This window comes from Cyanistes caeruleus, chromosome 1 (assembly GCF_971803275.1).
Source record: "Cyanistes caeruleus chromosome 1, bCyaCae1.hap1.1, whole genome shotgun sequence".
NCBI lineage: Eukaryota > Metazoa > Chordata > Aves > Passeriformes > Paridae > Cyanistes > Cyanistes caeruleus.
Genome location: NC_141701.1, coordinates 10,866,246 through 10,881,239, shown reverse-complemented (window position 1 = coordinate 10,881,239; position 14,994 = coordinate 10,866,246). Strand labels below are relative to the sequence as shown.

Sequence of the window (14,994 nt, the reverse complement as noted above, 5' to 3'; positions counted from 1 at the left end):
GAACATAAGAAATAAGAGCAAAATATAATTTTTTTTTTCATCTACACTAAAACTGCCTCATAAGATCCATGCTGGTACACCTCAGAGTTGGCTCCTCAACAAAAAGTGAACTCACAGTCTGCACAAGCCTGGAGAAATCCTGTAGAACATTTTAAAGACTGTTTCCTCTAAAGGCTGTATTGTTTCAATAGCACATTTCTCCCAGTTTTCCCTTCCTGTTTTTCCATTCTTGTGAACACAGGGTATTTTAAGAGTCCATCTGCTCGTGTTACTTACTCCTCTCCACTTTAAGTCATAACCCTCTGTGATATTACGGTTAATTGCGTTGCCTGTGATTCTATTGCAACCATGAATGGGATCATGATTTTCAACCCTATCTGTACCTGAGTAATTTCAAAATATTTCACCTATTACCAGCTCCGTCTGAACCTCAATGGCTTTTACAATTTTGAGGACATTTATTGCGTATCTGGCGAAACTGATGCTATTCCTAAATAGAAAAGTGCCCATATTGCATTTTACACGAGTTGTAACTAGAGTAATTTGGATCTTGCACCTTTCTGGCCTGCCTTTAGTCATGTTACTTCCATTTACAGCAGCAAGGTTTGCTATGGACACAGGGGGATATTATTTAAAAATAGCACAATGTATTTTAAGCCATTTCTGAGCAAGGGTATGGATATCCTATTCTGGAAATGTCAGTAGGTGAAGCATCTACACCATGCCTATGCCACGGCTCTTGTTTTGTCACCCTCTCTGGGTAAAACTGTCCTTCCTTTATGAACAGGACACGGGACAGAAGATGGTCCAGAAGTTCCTGGTGACCCTTTGCTCAGTGAGGACTGTGATGTTTGCATACACCCTGCTTGGCGAAACGCTCTTAATCAGACACGATGGGAAAAATCAAAATTGGATTTTTTTTCTTTGTTTGTTTGTTTGTTTTGTGCTGTTGTTTTGCTCCGGTTTGGTTTGTTTCGGATGGGTTTTGTTTTCCGGCGGTGCCCGGGGGTCGCGGCTGCGGCGGGGGCGGTGGCCGGGAGGGGGCGCGCTGGCCCCGCGCAAGCGGCGCGGCCGCCGTGGGGAGCGGGGCCGCCCCCAGCGCCCGGCCGGGCTCCCCCCGCCCGGGGTCCCCCCGCATCACCACCCCGAGGGCTCCGCAAAATGCCGGGAAGCGGGGAATGAACACACATACAGGCACAGAACATGCCAGCGGGCTGCCCGCGGTGGGAACGGGAGAGCCGCCGGGAAGCGTTCAGGGGGCACACCGGGGTGTCCCTCCACCTCCGCGGGTGCGGAGGCCGGAGTGGGGATGGCAGAGGTGGAAGGATGCGCGGGGCGTAGCTCGTCGGAGGCTGGCGGCTGCCCCGGGGGACGGGAGAACAGCAGGTGCGGGAGGGTCGCTGGAGATGGGGTCCCCGCGGGACGCCCCGCGATGGGGAGCGGGCACCGGAGGGAGCGCCCCGGGACAGCTCCGCATCCCTCGGGGATGAGCGAAAGGAGGGCGGTCACCACGGGGCGAGAGGAGGTGGTCGGAGAAGGGGTGGCACAAGCCGGGGCGGGGGCACACGCGGGGACCGCCAGAGGGAGAGTGGCTGCAAGGTGACCCCGTGGGGCTCTGCCTCCGCCCTCTCCCGGTTTAATCCTCTGCAGACGCCGGCAGAGGCGGGATAATCAAGCGGAGACCGGGCTGGGGGGTGCCCGGGCTACACACGCTCCTTTGTGCCGGGAGCCCGCGCCTCCCCCGCTGCCCCTGGGCCACCGCTCTGCGCTGCGGGACCAGTTGGTGCCGGAGCCTCCCCGAGGCGAAGCCCCTTCCCCCTAACCGGGGTTACCGCGCTCTCCCTTGCGGGAATGCCAGCGGGAGGAGGGGAGCGGCGAGAAGCTGCCTTTAATCCCTGCTAGTAATTTTTTTTTTTTTTTTTTTTTTTTTTACTATGTTTACTTCCGATATCTCCATAAGCAGCTCGTAGTAAAAGACAACAGAAAAAAAATAGTAAAATAAATAAAAAGAGCCGCGGAGCGCGCCATCGCCTCTCCCGGCGCAGCTCCCTCCCTCCCTCCCTCCCGGCCGGCCGGGGGCGGGGGCAGAGCGCGGCCGCGGATCGGGGCGCGGAGGGGGCGCGGAGCGGCCGCCCCTCGGAGCGCGCCCTCCCGCGGCGGGAGTGCGGAGCCTGCGCGGCTGCCGGGGGCGGGCGGGAGCGCGGCGGGGCCCCGCGGTGCTGCCCCCGCCCCCGCGGCCGCTCCCCCGCCCCTCGCCGGCGCTTTAAAGGAGGAAAAGCAACTAAACTTCTATTGTACCGGCCAGCGCGCCGCGCCGCCCCGGACCCGCGACCGACCGCGCCGTGAGGCGGCTGCTCCGCCGCTCCGTGGGGTCTATCAAACCGTGGTGGAAGAGACCTACATTTTCCCGGCGTTTTGTCTAATTTTTTTTTTTTTTTTAATTTTTTTTTTTAATTTTACCCCCGTCCTTTCCGGCGGTTCTTTTTATCATCTATCCATTTTCCCCTCGTTGTTTCCGCACCGCCTGCAATAATCGCCTCGCTACGTCTCGCAGCTGGCGCGTTGGAGAAGCCGGTGAGTTGCGGGGCTCTTCGCTTCCCATCACTCGATTCCCGCGGTTGTGGCGTTTGGATTGACACGGGCTGGTGACACCCGGGCTGCTGGCGGGGCTGAGCTCCGCGGACCTGGATACCGACGGTCCCTGCCGATGGACGCTCTCCTCTGCCGGGGCTACGGCGTTCCCATCCTTTTTCTTGCGATCGGATTTTAATTTAATTTTTTTGGGGGGGAGGGGAGCATTTGCTTCTCGCGTATGCGCGGGGAGGGTATGATTGTTGCATACATTGCTTATATACATATATATATATAAATATATATGTGGGTATACATGACAAGATTTGGCAAAGTTTGCCAAGGTCGCTGCTTGTCCCCGCGCAGTGCCCAGGTGGCTGAGGAACAGTCCGGCTCCGGGCTGGAAGCCGCCGGGCTCTCGCACCCCTTCCCGCCGGGACGCGGGGTAGGGATGGCTCTCCGTGCCCCATGTGAGCGGCGGCGGGGAGCCGAGCTGAGCCGAGCCCAGCCGAGCCGAGCCCAGCCGAGCCGAGCCCAGCCGAGCCGAGCCCAGCCGAGCCGAGCCCAGCCGAGCCGGGCTGCCGCAGCCTCTCCGGGGGAGCGGGGAGGGTGGTCCCGGAGCTGGCAGCACACCCCTCGGTGGGTCAGGTCGCGCCGCCCGACTGTCCCGCCGCGCTTAGAACGGGGTGAAGGAGGGTCGTGGGGGGTTTATAAATTACTGTAATTATTATATATATATATATATAATATTTTAACTCCTAAACGCGACTGCGCATTTCCCTGCCGGCGAGGCGTGGGGAGCCGGGAGGGAGCGCTGCGCGCCGGGGCTCCGGTAGCTCCTCCGCGGCCGGGGAGAGCCGAGCCGGACCCGCACGGCTCACCCGGCTGCCCCTGTCCCCCCTCCCTCCCGCAGGCACCAGCCGCCGCGATGCCGCTCAGCGCCGGCTTCTCCAGCAAGAACTACGACTACGATTACGACTCTGTGCAGCCCTACTTCTACTTCGAGGAGGAGGAAGAGAACTTCTACCTGGCGGCGCAGCAGCGGGGCAGCGAGCTGCAGCCCCCCGCCCCGTCCGAGGACATATGGAAGAAGTTTGAGCTGCTGCCCACGCCGCCCCTCTCCCCCAGCCGCCGCTCCAGCCTGGCCGCCGCCTCCTGCTTCCCCTCCACCGCTGACCAGCTGGAGATTGTGACCGAGCTCCTCGGGGGGGACATGGTCAACCAGAGCTTCATCTGCGACCCGGACGACGAGACCGTCAAGTCCATCATCATCCAGGACTGCATGTGGAGCGGCTTCTCCGCCGCCGCCAAGCTGGAGAAGGTGGTCTCGGAGAAGCTGGCGTCCTACCAGGCGGCTCGCCGAGAGGGGGGCCCCGCCGCCCGCCCCGGACCGCCGCCCGCCGCGCCGCCAGCCCCGCCGCCCGGACTGGCCGCGTCCCCCGCCGCCTCCGCCAGCCTCTACCTGCACGACCTGGGCGCCGCCGCCGCCGACTGCATCGACCCCTCGGTGGTCTTCCCGTACCCGCTGAGCGAGCGGGCCCCGCGGGCCGCCCCGCCCGGCGCCAGCCCCGCGTCCCTGCTGGGCGACGACACGCCGCCCACGACCAGCAGCGACTCGGGTGAGTGGGAGCCACGCGTGCTCCGGGAGCCCGTGGGAACCCGCGCGGCGCCAGGGGCTCCCGGGGCGCCGCTGGAAGGCAGCACCCCCCCGCCTCCCTCCTCAGCCCCCCTTTTACCCCCCTCCCCGCCTGCGATTTTTTTTTTTTTTTTTTTTTTTTTAAATGCCACGTTTGCGAGGCACTAAGAGTCCCAGCCAGCTTATTTCCTGGAAAACCAGCCCAGTTTTTCCTCCGGGGGATAAGGGAGTGAAAAGAGGGGGGAGGAAATATAAAGAAAGTGTAGGAGGGATAAACTTTCATCATGGGGTCCCGATAAGGCTGGCTCCCGGTTTCATCCGTGGGCCGGGAAGGAGTTAACCCGAGAGCCGCGGGGAGAATGTGCAGTCAGGGAGGTGCTAGTGAAAGTGACTGCAGGGGAGTGAATGAGGCTGGGAAAGTTTTAGAAATGCTTCCTTAGGTATGTGACAGCGGGTTCCGCTCCCTCGTAAATCTGGTTTGAAAGTGAATTTCTACCCAAAGCGCTACAGCCTTCCCTTTTTCCTTTTTCTTTCCTCTTTTTTTCTTTTTTTCCAAACTCCCTCCTGTTTTCCACAAATTAACAGATCAAGAGAGATTCAGAAAATGTCTCTGAATACCCATATGTGTTAAGTAAGCTTTTAAGGCGTGGCCAAAGCCTTCTAAATCCATAATTAAGGGCAGCTTGAGTCTGGTAGCTTTATTGCGCTGTACTGCTGACAACCGAGGTTAAACTTTCCTACTATCTTTCATGCACTCGACGTTACGCAAGATCATTACAACTTTTTGAAATCAGGGAGCCAGGGTTTGGACTGCAGTCCATGTGTCCTATTGCACTTGAACCACTGCTTCCTGAAAGGAAAGGCTCTTGGGGAAAGCTGTGTCCAGCATCATGCAATGGGTTTAAGAAGGGTTTGTCATTGGGTTCCTCATTGTGCAACTCAGAGTAGCCTTCCTTTTACATACAGTAGTCTTGAGAGTGCCTCCATACAAGTTACAAATTTTTTCATTTTTGTTTTTATGGCAGAAGAAGAACAAGAAGAAGATGAGGAAATCGATGTTGTTACATTAGCTGAAGCAAATGAATATGAATCCAGCACAGAGTCCAGCAGCACAGAGACGTCAGAGGAGCACAGTAAGCCCCACCACAGCCCGCTGGTTCTCAAACGGTGTCATGTCAACATCCATCAGCACAATTATGCCGCTCCTCCCTCCACCAAGGTTGCATACCCAGCTGCAAAAAGGCTAAGGTTGGACAGTGGCAGGGTTCTCAAACAGATCAGCAACAACCGAAAATGCTCCAGTCCGCGCACATCAGATTCGGAGGAGAACGACAAGAGGCGAACACACAATGTCTTGGAGCGCCAGAGGAGGAATGAGCTCAAGTTGAGTTTCTTTGCCTTGCGTGACGAGATACCCGAGGTGGCCAACAATGAAAAGGCTCCCAAGGTTGTCATCCTGAAAAAAGCAACAGAGTACGTTCTTTCCATCCAGTCGGATGAGCACAGACTGATTGCAGAGAAAGAGCAGTTGAGGCGGAGGAGAGAACAGTTGAAACACAAACTTGAGCAGCTAAGGAACTGTTGTGCATAGGAACTCTTGAGCATCACTCAGAATAATGCAAACTAGACTGAAACTATGATAAAATATTAATGATTCTAATATCTCTCATGAACTACGCAGTCCATCGAGTATGGAACTATTGCAATTGCATGCTGTGCGATTTAACTTGAGACTACACAACCTTGGCTGAATCTCCCAAGGGTTTGGCCAGAACCTCAAAACTGCCTCATAATTGATACTTTGGACATAAGGGATGATGGGACATTCTTCATGCTTGGGGATGAACTCTTCAATTTTTTTTTTCTTTTAAAATTTTGTATTTAAGGCATTTTTTCATACGAGAATCCAAAAGAAAAAAGTTGTCCCCAGTTTGCTGTATATATTTACACATCATATTGCCATGTAAATACCTTTAATAAAGCCTTTATAGAAAAATGTGCAACATTAATACGCAACAGTTGTGGCAACTGGATTTATACTTGTCTTGAACTTCTGTGCCATAACATTTCACAATTTTGTTTTTTATTTAAGTACTTTTTTCCTTTTAAAAATGATTTTTATTTTGTTTTTAGATAAATAAATATTTGCCCAAAATTTAATTAGCTAACTCTTGTGTAAAGACTTCACTTTGTCTCCCACTGTTGTCATTAGAAGTCTATTTCCTTTTCCATGATATTCCTTTTTCTGTCATTCTGGCAGTGATCTGACTGAAGTCACAGGGGGTTGGATGAAGGGAAACTGTGATAGTTTTGAAAATTAGTAGGGACTCATTTCTTGCTCCCACTCCATCTCTTAATTCAAGTGGATAAAATTATTGGTCTAATGTGCCCTGTCAATTCAACTTGCCTTGCTTCCCACCTTCCCTGCAGGTGCTGGTAGCAGTGCCTGTGTTGGTCATGGTCATTTGCCTGCTGAAGGCAAAGCTGAAGTGGTGCATTTTCTCACTGATCACCCCGGTATATAGGCTCTGCATTCCTTCCACATACATATAATTACATTTTCAGGGCACGACCTTCATTCTGCAGCAGGGACATAGCCATGTACTTTGAGGGCTGCTTTGTAGTAGGCTCACCTTAATTGCTTCCTGTTTGATTTTAACAGAAGTTAAAGAGGATAAGAAAATAAACTGAGATGGTGACTGTTGAAGTGGTTAAAACAACAGAGCGGTTTCCCTTTTTAAGTGCTGAAATCAGCAGAGCCAATCTTCTTAGTCAAACACCTTAACACTTTATTAATGTGAATAGTTACTTGGGATTTCAAGGGATACAAAGTTCAAGGACACAGAAAAGGGAGCAAAGGGAAAGAGTTATTTCTCACTTGAAGAATATGCTCAGGCAGACTTCTAACATTTGCCAGACATATTAAATAATATTTACATTCATTTCATTCATCATTTTGTCTCATGATCAGCTTTGGATGGGCCCTAAGGTACTTGCTTGACACAGCTCCGAAGATTAGATTTTATCTTTTGCCCCCTTTTTACCCTCTTAGCACCACTTTGGTCATGACTTCAGCAACAAATCAATAAGCCCTTTGATGTGGAGGAAGGATGTGTTTTTCCAAAACTTGGGCCTTGCACTTTTTTGATTTCCATAATTCCCATTAAATCCATATTTGCTTGGCTTCTAACCATTCTAGAAGCAGTGCTGCCAGATAGCACCAGTGCCAGCCACTGAGCTGGGAGCAAGGGTTCAGGTTTTCTATTGCTTTTGAGTTTAGGGTGGGAATGAATGTTGGGGTGTGGGTATGTGTGGGATAGGGGCAGGTGGCACTATGTAGGCAGGGTAGATGCCAAAGGTCTCTGTTCTGCAAAGCCCTCGGTAACCGTCCCAACAATCTTGAATGAGGGAGTTTGGAAAGAAGGTAAGTATGTAAATCTTATTTAATGGAGGGCTTTAGGTTTTTGAAGGTTTGTTGGCGTGGGGATCCCCATTCTGTTAGAAAAATAGAACAAAGCAAGGCTTTTCTCTTAATCTTTTATCACCTCCTGTAACTGTGTTTATAGAAGTGGTCTGCAGTGGCTTTTTTCCAGCATGTGTTTCAGATACTCACTTATGAAGAAAAAGAATTATGTGAAATGAAACTGTTAATTGTATCTGAACTGTAAATCAGGACAACTTGCAGCTATGAATAACATAAAAGTTCTGCCTTTTATTAGACAGGATATCTAATTTTAAAAATACATCAATTTCTTCTGCTTTTTGGTGTTCTTCCTATTTTAGATACAGCTTCAGAACAGAAGATATTGTTAAAGAACTTAAAACTGCAACTCCATCCTCCAAAATAAACCAGGAGGTGTAGATCCACACAAAAACTGAAAAATATGTCACCTTTGAGTTCCAGTTTTGTGTGTTAGCAAAACCCCCTGGCTTCTTCCTGTTAAATGAGGCTAGACCACAATGATTAATGAACCTCTTCTTATTTGTCAGCTTCTTATATCATTTGGAGAATGGTATTGGGTTTTCTCTCTGCAGAAGGTCCTTAGTCTTTTGATGAATAGGATACTTGAAGTTATTTAATCCTTTCTCTCATCTTTTAATTGAGCATCAGTTCCTCTTGCCACTTTCCTACTGGAAAATGAACCATGAACATGATCCCAAACTGATACTCTTAAAAAAATACAGTTTTATGGGATGACACTTCATATTTATGACATTTCTTACTTTGTTGTAGGATTGCAAAGTACCTAAATAATGCAATAAAAAAAAAAATAATTAAAACAGCCTGTGGGTACGGGCTTAAGAAACCTCTTCTGGTCGTTAAATTGCTGCTGGAACAAAGAGGAATGTGGCTTCCACTTTCCAGCTCCTCAAGAGAGATTAGCACATTCGGAAGACACAAACATCTCACAGGAGTTTCTGGGCTGGATTCAGTTAGTAGTGCCTTGTATCTGGATAGGAAGGTGTTGAGTTTTGCTGCTGTTTTGGAGCAATAGAGGAGATAAGCTTACAAAAGCAGCATCTGAGCCTTGAAATGAAATGCAGAATTTACAAGGCTTGGCAAACAGCTGTACCAAAGTTCTGCTTGAAATACAGGGAGCATTTTTATCTTCACTTCTCTGCTCCTTTACTTTCATAGGACACTTCAAGCTACTTCTCTTCCAGAAGAACTTTAGGCAAAATGTGGCATCAAAGGAAACTAGAAACAAACAATCATGGTGAAAATAAAATTTCCTTTATCATATACTCTCACTGATTTAACTTAACTAAATACCAACTTTGAGGATTCCATTTTAATTTTTATTCTTGTGCTTAAATTTTGTCTTTCCAGCCAAGTTATTGTGTTTGGCTTCAGTGTTTCAATATAGAATATGCTAGGGGAGAACTGGGCTGTATAAAAGAACCCATGTCTGTTTAATTCAGCTCCCACTAGAATCTGTAGAAATTCCATGTTTCTTCCAGAGAAACAGAGCTGTGTCAGTGGAGGATGCTCTTGAAAATTTTATCAGTACCTATAAAGAAATGACTTTACTTGTCCCTACGTAAGCACTCTTGCTCATGAAGCACTTTGCAACCCTTGCAGGCAGTTGAGAGATGACAAACATTTCATCAGAGCTGCATGAAAGGGAGAATTTCAGGTAAGTGGAATAGAATAACTGGAAACTGGAAATAAGCCAGGCCACTGCAGTTGAAATCTGAATTTATTCAAAACAGAAGGTGGAGGTGGTTGCTTCATCTACAGAGATGAACCATCTTCTAATATGTTGGATTTATTTTTGTATTTTAATTATTTGTGTTAGAATCACCTGCCAAGAAATTAACAGAAAAATAAAACTGAACTATAAGCAGTGATTCTAACACAGGCAGACAACTTGGGGAGAGACTCAGGATTTACTTCCCAGCTTACAGGTTTGCTATTCCTTCATTTTAAAAGGGCATTTATGGGAGCTTCTGAAAAAAGGCTCTGCTGAGTGAGAGTTAAGCCCTGGTTTCCCCTTGTCATTTCCACGCAGATGAGGCCTAAACATGCCTAGGGAGGAAAAGTGAAATCAAGAAATGAGATAGATAAGCTGCAGAAGCCAGATTTCATTTCCAGTACAAAACATTTGATGTTCAGCAGGTTCACCTACTTTGATATCATTTACTCATCTCAGGCATAGCTGTAAATGTCAGTGGGGACAGGCAGTAAAAAAAACATGTTATCCAAGATTCAGAGTAGTGGCTAGGAAGTCAGAGGGGACTTTCTTCTCCTAATTTAACCAATCATCTTCTACATAGATCTTGAGCTAAGGGAAGGTGCAAGAATTTGGAGCACTTTGCTTATGCCAGTGGACTCAGCTATGCAATTCCCTTTGCAGAACCATAGAATTGTTTAGGTTAAGAAAAATCTTTAAGATGATTGAGTCTGACCACTAGCTCAGCCCTGCCAAGTCCACCATTAATCCATATCCACAAGAGCCACACCTACATGTCTTTTAAATCCCTCCAGGGATGGTAACTCAGCTGTCTGTCAACCAACATTCCTAGGTCCTATTCCACTGGGCAGAAAGTTCTGGCCCCAATACTGGGCCCTGGGAAACACCACTTGTAAATGGATTTAACTCCACTCAGCACCATTCATAACCAGCCATATTTTTACCCAGTGAAGAGTGCACATGTCGAAGCCATAATCACCCAGTTTTTCCAGGAGAATACTGTGAAAGATGCACTGTCAAAGGCTTTGATAATGTCTAGGTACACATCACAGCCTTTCCTGCATCCACTAAGTGTGTCACCTTGTCATAGAAGATCAGAGTTGTTAAGCAGGACCTGCCTTTCATAAATCCTTGCTGGCTGGGCCTGATCCCTTGGTTGTCCTGTACATGTCAGGTGAGGTCACTCAAGATGATCTGCTCCATCATCTTCTCTGGCACTGGGGTCACCCTGAGGCCATGTAGCTCCCCAGATCCTCCTTCCACCCCTTCTTGCAGATGTGCATCATGAAAAGGTTGCAGTTACTGTGCTTCTGGGGGGAGCTGTTTTGGGTGGGACCTTGGCCGGGCAGTGGTAATATCACCCTCAATTGGTTGGTACTACAGTACAGGTATTTTTTTCAAGTCTCTACATGCCCAAGCAGCTTGTCTTCAAGTGTGTCCAGACTCCACCTTCCTAGCAGATGAGATTAATTTTTTCTGATAATGATGAGTATGACCTTTGGTGCTGAATGTTAATGCATATGAAAAAGTTTGGCTACTTGCCAAAACCATTTCATATTTGTAGTTACTGAGCAAACCTTGCTTCAAGTTGCCACTAATGTAGGGGGGCCCAAGCTACAAGGCATTTCTGCATGATGGTGCTTGAAACCATGAGACACAAGGGAGAAATCAGTGGCTGAGAGTGGACCTGCACAACTCCGGCTGACTGAAGTATCTTTTTCCCACAAACACTGTTTCCAGTCTCCACCTTGATAGAGGAATTGTGGAGCTATTTTTTTTCTAGACAAGTCTGGGAAAAAGCAGCTGGTTCCTGACATTAGGTGTTATGGTGATTACATTTTATTGCTAAATTCACCCTTCATGTATGTCTGTCTATGGATCTTGCCATGGCTACTTTTCTGTTGAATGCATTTCCATTCAAGGCAAAATCTTTCTTGCCACCATGTGTAATTTCTATTGCAAGCTTCTATGTCCCAATTACATGGAATTATGTTTCCCAGATAGGATCAGGGAAAAAAAAATAAATAAAAAAAAACTTTAAAAAATGTAGAAATAAAGGATTAGGTGGAATAAATGAAGAGATTTGAAAATATAAACTGCAAAAATTAAGCAATCTGACTGGTTCACAAAAAATTCCAATCAAAGAAATAAACACTTCTTGGAACTAATTAGCTCCATCAGCTTCCTTCATGCTAATTTATCCATGAAGAAAGAGGGGAAAAAGAATTCCAGGTATCGTGCTTTATGCAGAGCTACTACGAGGGCGAGCCCGCAGAAGCTGTGCAGGCTGAAGTTAGGGTGAGCACGATGAGATGCGCAGCCCCATTCCCAAGGCATTCCCTGGGGTCCCCCTGGACATTGCTCTGGCTCTGGGCTTGTTGCACAGCAGCGCTCCTGTTCCCAGCACATTTTTTTTCCAGGCTCCCCACGTGTACGAGGGGCTGCTCACAGGGGTGCAGCTGCCAGAGTGAGAGCTTCTTTCCACTCCTTTTTCTCCCATTAATCTGCTCCGTGACGACAGCAGAGCCAAACAAAGCCTCTCGGTGCAGGTAGTTGCTGTGATCTAGTGCCTGGCTGAGTGTCTGACAAAGCCTTTTCTGGCTTGGGACCAAGGCCGTGCTGTGCTGAGGATGAATTAGGGGAAGAGGGATCAGCGCTGAAGCTGTGTAGATACAGCAAATGTGAGCTAAAGGTTCCTGTGCTTCCCTACGGCACGGAAACATCCTGCTCTCCCTCTCCCGAATAAAAGTGGTGTCTGCAATACCAGGTGGGGTCCTACCCAACATTACTCAGGCTCCAAATTTATTCAGTCTTATTTTATGTAGTTCATTTAGGTTTATCCAGTGTGATAAACTCTCAGTGCTTTTTCCTAGAACTATTTATGTTCTCATTTGACTGCACTACAATAACTCCTTAAGTAATTTTGATTTATTCACATGTGTACCAGGAAAGACAACCTGCTCTGTAACAACTGCTAGCAGGACAACAAGATTGTCCTGACAATCTTTCCAACAAGATTTCTTCAGAGAAGCTGATGTTTAAGTATCTAAACCCAAGTAAAAATGTAGAAAATGTGGTGAGGATGCTGGATCAGACAGCAAAGTTTCTATCAGGGTTGTCCCACCATTCTACACTTTATAAATTTACTTTTAGGCTACACTTTAAAATCATGAATAGATTAATAAACTGAATCTATATTAAAAGGATGCAACAAAATATATAGGGAGCATTTTGTTATAAACCATGTTCCATGAACATGAAAAATTCAGGACAACCAAATGTGATCCATTAGTTTCTGAGGAACTTGAACAAAGATGCTACTGAACTGGGATGGCTTTTCAACAGTAAGCAGAATCACTATAGAACAGTTGTAACATACCTTTTAAATATTAGAATGTTTATAGTGTGTAAGTGTGATGGACAGGAGAGGAAAAAGGAGTTTTTGTTTGGCGGTTTGATTTTATTTTTTTTTTACTTTATCAACTAAGTATTTTCCATAGAGATTTTACAAAAGGAATTCTATCAGCCTCCTAATAGTTTACCATGTACTGGCTGCAGACACTGAGATTCACAATGGTTTGAGAGAAGAAAAGCTGTATTATTTTGATAAATTGTGCTGTTTTAAAATATTGATTTGATCTGCAAAATTTCTCTCATCTGGGCTAAAGCAGATTTTTCTTTGGGCACACATAAAATCTTATTATGTGTTCCCATTATCATTCATCATTATGGTAAAGAGTAAGATAATACTGTATTGTGCCTAGACTTGAACACTTTAAGGGAATAAAAAGGCTATATGAATATCTTATGAAGTGATTGCAAAATAAAATTGACATCAAAGTGATTCAACTATGTAACATATTATTCCCTCCCTGTAAAATTGGATTCCTGCTGAAAAACACTTTCCTTCTTTTGCATTTCTGAAAGAAAAAACATAAGCCTCTTGCCCTTATGGAACAATACAGCATTTTCTCATGTCTACAAGGGCAAAACTATGCATCCTCATGTGTACTTTTATTTGAAATTCAATTTTTGGTGCTTAATTAAAATTAATCCAACCCTTCCCCTTTCATTTCAGCAAGCTGCCTTAAAACTGAGACCTCATTGTGGCAGCTGAAACAGTCAACACATACTGCAAAAGCATTATGGCAGCTCCAGGGGCAAAAATAATCACCAGATATTAAAGACCTGCTTAGCAGCTGGAGCAAAATATCAGGACAGGGAGGTGGCTGCCACAGAGGTCTGTGCAGATACACAGTGTGACCTGGGCATTGAGGTTGCCCCATCCTCCAACTCTGTTTCAAGCTTCTTTTTCTTGAAATTGGTAGCCAACTTCCCGTGCATGTCACACACTCATATTTAGTAATGTTGCTTTCCAGAAGATTTTAAGTTCATCTGGTGTTTCCATGAGGTTCCTCTGTACAAGTCCCTGCTGGTGGCCCTTGGGGGCCCTGCCTGCAGGAACAGTAAATCCCACTGGAGAGTGCCAGCCCCTGGCATGGCATAGGGTGTCCATACAACACCAAGTACTCACCTGGTGTGAGTATACCTTGTCTGTTTAAACCTGTTTCAAAAGCTTTGAATGATAAACTTAATCCTGCCACAATTGATGAGAAATTCGGTGTCTTACTGCAGGTGCCCTAAAGTTCTCGTGAATACCCCGCAGTTTGCAGATCAGTGATGACGTTGACATGAATTGCATTCATCCTTCTGGATGCTTCAGCCATGCATGGTTTCAATTTTATGACTATGAGGCCATTGTAACTTATTTATTCCCTAATATAGCTGGCTCTGTGTCAATCAGCTTTCAGCTAATCCTTTCCTTTGTCTTGGTATGCATTGGGAGCAACATCTTGGCCTCTTCATGAAGCACCACACAAACCATGAAACACTGACTCTAGCAGAGACATGATTACAACCTTAGTTTTGCAATCTTTCTTTAATCTTCTTTTAATTAATTTAATTCTGATATCATTATCTAGATTACCCCATTCATTCAGCCTCACAGCATCTCTATCTTCATTCTCACTGGCAGGCTTTGGTAACTTTGCAAATGGGACAGCTCTATCTCCCGTTTCTACCTTTTGATCTTTACTAACAACCTTCCTTTAATGTCTGCTGAGCTCAGCCTTTTGTCAGGCGAGCACTCCACCCTCCCTGGTAGAAGGGGCACTGCTCTGATCAACGTAGGCATGCAGAGCTGAATTTCTACCATCTGCCTCTCCAGCTGATCCTGCTGGCCCATCTTGGCTCTCCAGCCAGTTTTAAAACCAGTTCAACCAAATCCAATTTGAAACTGAAGGGCAGACAGGATTTCATAAAGTTTTACAGCCCATTCAAGTTTAATGAGTTTCAGGACCTGTGTCATTTTCTGCTGGGGGATTTCTTCTGGTAACTTCCTTGGGTCGACAGTACTAGGGTGGGCAAAACTGGAGCTTGCAGCAGGCACTACAGGTTAGAACATATATAATCCATATTGTTTTGTTTTTCCATTTACTTGAAAAAGAGCTCAGCTGTTGCTTTGTTTTTTGCTTAGTGTCACGAAAATGCCATGCCATTTGTGCAGTTAAATGGAAAGGTCCAAACTACTGC

The 14,994-nt window shown here is 46.8% G+C and overlaps 1 protein-coding gene across 1 annotated transcript; it reads left to right on the top strand.

The window, feature by feature from the left end:
• Positions 1-2,291: 2,291 nt before the first annotated feature.
• On the top strand, positions 2,292-6,375 carry MYC (MYC proto-oncogene, bHLH transcription factor). Its single transcript, XM_086879306.1, has 3 exons — positions 2,292-2,574; positions 3,485-4,190; positions 5,233-6,375. The coding sequence occupies exons 2-3, from the start codon at positions 3,500-3,502 to the stop codon at positions 5,796-5,798; spliced, it is 1,257 nt and encodes a 418-aa protein (XP_086735432.1). The 5' UTR covers positions 2,292-2,574; positions 3,485-3,499; the 3' UTR covers positions 5,799-6,375.
• The last annotated feature ends 8,619 nt before the right edge of the window (positions 6,376-14,994 follow it).